The sequence below is a fragment of the Pterocles gutturalis genome, unplaced genomic scaffold (genome assembly GCF_000699245.1).
Source record: "Pterocles gutturalis isolate BGI_N339 unplaced genomic scaffold, ASM69924v1 scaffold44028, whole genome shotgun sequence".
Lineage (NCBI taxonomy): Eukaryota > Metazoa > Chordata > Aves > Pterocliformes > Pteroclidae > Pterocles > Pterocles gutturalis.
The window spans coordinates 1-6015 of NW_010127258.1; the positions used below are offsets into that span (position 1 = coordinate 1).

Sequence of the window (6015 nt, forward strand, 5' to 3'; positions counted from 1 at the left end):
CCTCCACCCCAGCGCGGAGCCGGGCGGTACCCCCCCCGCCGCGGGACTGGGGCATGCGGCCCGGGACGTGCCGGGGCTCAGCATTTCCCGTTTACTGTTCCTTAGGCGTGGATCTCACCATCATCCGATGGTGATTCTGTCAAGTTGATAGAACTACCCGTCAGGGGCGCTTTTTCACTTAATTAAAATAAAGTATCTTTTAAATATCCTCAGCCTCAAGGACCAGAAGAGGCCAGAGCGTTTGTAAATGCCTTCCTGAAGAGCAGTATGCCAAAAATGAAAGATGAAGCTATCCAGGATATACTAAGCCGGAAAGCTGTAGTTCTTGAGCATTATTGCAAAAAACAGAAAAAGCAAAAGAGGAAAAAACCAAAAGGTTTTACTGCCAAGCAAAGGCGAGAAATGCGTCTTTTCGAAATTGAACCCGAACAGCAACGGTAAGATCTTAAATATTTTATCTAGTAAAAATGGGAAGTACTCAAAAGTATGTAAAAGATGCAGCACATACATGTGGCTACTGACCAGAGTCAGTCTGAGACTCTGTTTATGGCAGTTTACCATGGGAAAACATTTCTCTTGCCTGTACAGTCGGAAAATTAATTTGTTACTGATTCTCTTTCCTTTTCTATACTAAATATAACAAGAAATCAAACCCAAATACAATCACCTCTGATTTAAGTTAGACTGCCTGTGACCAGAGAGTCAAAGTTGTCCATCAGTTCCTCGAACTAATGCACATTGAATAAAGCCACTGCTGCTAACCTGAAGTAAGTGGGGAGGTAAAAGAGGAGCAGTCTCCTCAGTCTTAGATGTAACCCAGTCCTCCAAACCACATCACTGTTTTGGGTTGATAGAGAGGGGAGCATATTTAGTTTGTGCTTTTTTATAAAAGGAAACCTGTTGGTTGAAGTGGGTTGCCTCACAGGTTATGACAGCAGATCACAAAACTTATATATGTTAGTCTTAACTCTGTTGTAAATGCAGATTACTTCAGTAATCAACCAACAGATTTTTTGATAATTAGGTTCTTGTATAATACTTTTTTGTCATTTTACTGCAGATACGCCATCTTTCTACCACTACATGAACTCTGGAAACAGTATATCAGAGACCTGTGTCATGGACTTAAACCAGATACGTAAGTTGAGATATTTTTAAATCAGTGGGGTTTTGATGTAGTAGGTTTTTACAGGTTTACTGAGTTACTGCTTGAAACATCATAGTTACTTGATAAGGATATGTACTATTTCTGTAAGCTTTGATCATGATATCAATAGTCATCCTCACCTTTTGTAAACCTAGCTTTCCATGTAATTTTCTTTCCCTCTTGTCTGATTCTACCCTCTTCTTCAAGGCAACCACATATGGTTCAGAGCAAACTGCTAAAAGCTGATCTCCATGGAGCTATCGTTACAGGTATTCTGTTTGTTTTCTCTTACAAGATGATCTAAGTACACACTCCTATATTTCAGGTGCTTATTTTTAAATTGCCTTCAGTATCATTAACTCTAGAATCACATAGTTCAGATCATATGTTGATGGATTCTTTCTCTTCTTACCAATGCCAATTACTTTTCAACTGCTCTTAAAAATAACGTTGTTAGTTGCAAAGATTATCTACAAGTTTTACCAGTGATTACTGTAATTGCATTACTTCAGAAGATTGCAAACTAGTTTTTAAAAACATGAGGCAACTGTAGAAGAGCAAATAAACTACCTGAATCTGAATTTTTCTAATGCATACATATTTCTGTTCTTTCAGTCACAAAATCAAAGTGCCCCTCTTATGTTGGGATAACGGGAATCATTCTACAGGAATTTAAACATGTCTTCAAAATTATCACTAAAGAGGACAAATTAAAAGGTATATAAGCCAATTTCTTCAGTGCTTTTCACAACTTGAATAATCACAAGTTTCTTAAACACCCTATTCATCTTACATCTGAGTACATTGTTTTATATCAGTGCTTTGAGTTCTTTGCATGAAGTGGCAGAAGTCAGTGTCTTTACTGACCACATTAAAAGCCCAATATCTTACCAAGTATCTCATTAGAAATGAGCAATTAAAAAAAAAAAGCATTTCCAGTGAACCCAACATGATTATGCACATGGCTCATGCACCTGATTCACCTTAGATGTTCTCTGCAACACTTACTACACACTCCTGAAAGAAGACTAACTTCAGTAATTCCAGTTTAAAATTTAGAAGTTTTGGTTATTTTTTTTCTCTTCCTAAAGCACAGAAACCTTGAAATGTTGCAAACCTCAAATCTACATGTGAATAATATCACCTGGTACATCATTATATTTTCATAACAGGGATTTCCATTAGTCCACTTCTGTTAATTTCTCTCCTTTTGCATTTTCAGTTGTTCCCAAACTTAACAACGTATTTAGCTTGGAGATTGATGGATTCGTTTCCTACATCTATGGAAGCAAGTTCCAGCTTAGAGCAAGTGAGCGATCTGCAAGAAAGTTCAAGTTGAAAGGAACTATTGACCTATGATTTCATGGGAAATCAGAAGTATTAATAGAAATGTGTGCTGTTTCCCTGCAGTTCAAAGACCAGGTTTTCTGGCAGGTTGAAAATGGAATAGCTATGTGAAATATTTCTAAAGCATTTCTTCCTACTGAGGAATGACTAGTATCTGTTGTCTTTAAAGCAGTCTCCCAGACTGTTGGAGTTTATCTGTTTTGTTATTTGTAGATAACATTCTGGCTTGTATTAAACTTACATTATGAGTATTGATTACGTGACTTCTGTTTCAATTTCTAATAAAGTTGCACAATGAACTTATGTCTTGTAACTCTGTGATAAATGTTATTGTTGCCTTCTGTATAAATTGGGCTTTATCTGCCTATGACATGCTTATAATGAGACTGTAGGTGATGACAACTGCTTTTTTATAATGATTGTTCCTGGGCCAACATCAACATCTTTGCCTGGTGCAAGCGTATGCAAGTAAGTTGTTTCAGCTGATAGGTTTTACCTTGAGTACCTCCTTCCCTGTGGTTAATATTGTTACAGATAACATGTATATGACTCAAAATATAAACATATTAAACATGCAATACAGCCCTGCAAGCTGTTTACCAGGTGCTTACTAATAACATAGTACTTTAAGGTTAAATCAGATATGTCTATGCTAGTAAATATATACTGTCACGCGGGAGTGCATGCAACACAACACATCACAGAAGAGGGAAGCACTTGAAGCTAGGAATTCAATGCTGGAAGTGACCCTTCAACCTTGCACTTAAATTACCCCCAAAATTGCTTTATTAATATTTATCCTCTATACATAAAGTTTTACTCTAGACTAATTTATATATATTTAGACATGTTGTCTATGTTATACATTTTAAAAATACTCTTGTTAAAATATACATGTTACGTACACAATTTTACAAAAGGCTAGCGCAGATGGTACTTGGTTTGTATCACTTGTGAGCACTGCATCACTGGAACACAAGAAGTCAGGTAGTTTCATAAGGTAAGTCTTCAAAACTCACCAACCACCCTTAATACAGTACCACTTGTGAAGAAGCTTCTAGTGTTTAAACCTTCTATACATTTGTGCTTTCTTTCAGGAGTCTGCAACAGTGGTTGTAGCGGAGGCCTCGTATTTGCACAAGTGGAGACTTGTTCAGCTCTGAGTGCACATGCTTAATGCATCCTCAACCCTTTTTAATTATTTTTTTTCCCCTCCACAATATACTTCCAGGATCCTTTTTTTAACTGCCTCTTACAATCTCCCATTGGCTAGGCAGGTTTGACTTGTTTGGGAGGTGGCAGTGACCACAGTATTTAAATCACTTTTTTCTATTACAAAAGATCCTCTATAGTGTTTATGTTATAACGGTAGCTTTCAGAAGCTTTAAATTATGATTTCAGTGTCAGGATCAAATGAAAGACCCATATGTAGGAAGAAGAGTTTTTCCCTGCCACCATTCAAGTGTTTGTAGCCAACCAGAGAACACAGCTGTTCTCTCACATACACTACACACCAAAGCCTAGTGCTGGCATTAGGAGGTTGGCTCCAGGTCTTAAACAGCTTGTGTGCCTTGCAGTGCAGTTATCTGCCATGAGAAAGCCAGAGATCATCCCAACCTCCTATCCTCCCCAGCCCTGTGAAAACACTAAGTCCCAGTCAGCCCTCAGTCAGTTCACCTCCGAAGCTCCTACCTCCTTTGTGGACCTGTTCCTGAGAGAGCTTACAGGAGAGCTGCATCTCCCTGGCACGATCCCTCAAGACGCTGACCAGATTCGGCATCACTGAACTAGACTCTGACCAGTTGAAATCACAGCATGGGCCATACTGGTTTTCAAGAAGAACAGACTGCTTCTCCACCCACTTTGAAGTCAGGAAATAAAGCAGTTGGTGTGGAAATAAATCTTTGCTGCAATTATATGAAGTGCTGCCCGAGAGATGGGGAAAACAGTGCTTTTGCTAGAGATGTATATTTTATACAAGGAAATACAGACATTTCACACCAATGGAAAAACTAGAAGAACACCACTGAGAAAGCTTTTGAAAATATGGATAAATACACTTGAAAGTGCCAAAGAGTAGAAGCTTTTTTCAATTAATTTATATCTGTGAAGTAAGAAAAACATGTGTTAAGGTCGTTAGACCCAAGTTATTGTACTACCGAGTACCCACTACTCCTCTCATCATTCTCTTAAATTAAATCCATTGTTTTTCTGTGAGGCCAGAAGGAAAACCAAAAGTGGTAGAAAGCATAAATCATAGCAGAAACTCTCAGGAGAATGACCTAATCTTAATTTTGCTCATAGCCTTCAGTATAACATCTAATTAAGACACCTGTTAAATGCCTGTAATATTAAATTAATAGGGGGAAGCTAACAGAACTTTATTGGCATAGTCTTGTTAATTAAAATTAAGGGCCTTTAATGGATGTCTTAAATAGACATCATTAATGGGAATGCCATACAAATTGGAATTAGGCACAATCACGTTTCATTGTGCTGTGAAGGACATACCACATTCTGCCATATGGACACACAGATGAACATGATGCAACTTCCCATACCTACTAGCATGTACACTTTTTAAACTATTTCAGTGACCAAAAAAGCCAAACGCTGCCTAGCAGTCCCTTTCTATCAATAACAGCAAGGCATTAATTATTTGCAGTGAAGAGTGCTGAAGAGATGTTCAAAGGTCTTCTCAAGGTAATCACATGCTAGTAGCACATAAAGACAAATGAAGAATAACAACAGAGCTGAACAGCCAACGCATTCAAGACGCCTTTACTGCAGTTGGTAAATCACCTGAAGAGGCCTTTTTGTAACAACTCAGTGAGGTGTTCCAAACAGCTCCTGTAAGTCACTTAAGCTAAATCACTCCCGCACCATCAGCTCCTTGAATCAAACCCCCATCCCATCTGCATTCTCCAGAACACAGCTCTGTGTTCATCTTTCACTAGAACACACTAAACTCCCCACTGTTTGTGAAGGAATTTCCTTAGAAACTGGGTAACGTGAAAATGACTGCTTGTCGCGACCCAGCACACAGAACCACCCTGGGTGGGACGAGTGGGGTTCGCAAAGGTTCTATATATATATATTCCCTTGGGGCAAATTAAGGTGAGACGACACCAAAGAATTGCATACTGGCTTATAATTTTAATACATATAATTGTTTAGGGAAAAGGGGAAATGTGGCGTATACAACAGAGTCAAGGTAAAAGGAAAATCACTTGGTAAAGACAATCCATTAATATTTTACCATTCACTAACAACACAAAATCTCATAGCAATAGGGTAAGGATAACACAATTATCAACATCACTAGGGTTAGTAGTAAGTACCACTAAAACAAGCAATCTATATGAAAACCTATTAAACAGGCTCCAAAAGGGAGCTGGTGTTGAAACTTATAAGGTATTACCATATGTGCCAGAGGGAAAGCAGAGACGGGGGAGGAGAGAGAGAGAGAGAGAGAGAGAGAGAGAGATATGTAGGAAAGGAGGAGGGGAGAAGAAGAGAAG

At 38.5% G+C, this 6015-nt stretch overlaps 1 protein-coding gene across 1 annotated transcript; it reads left to right on the forward strand.

Annotated features, from left to right (window-relative positions):
• The first annotated feature begins 216 nt into the window (after positions 1 to 216).
• Positions 217 to 2753, forward strand: POP4 (processing of precursor 4, ribonuclease P/MRP subunit (S. cerevisiae)). The gene is made up of 5 exons (XM_010079225.1): positions 217 to 437; positions 1061 to 1138; positions 1355 to 1416; positions 1763 to 1864; positions 2370 to 2753. The coding sequence occupies exons 1-5, from the start codon at positions 268 to 270 to the stop codon at positions 2504 to 2506; spliced, it is 549 nt and encodes a 182-aa protein (XP_010077527.1). The 5' UTR covers positions 217 to 267; the 3' UTR covers positions 2507 to 2753.
• Positions 2754 to 6015: the final 3262 nt, after the last annotated feature.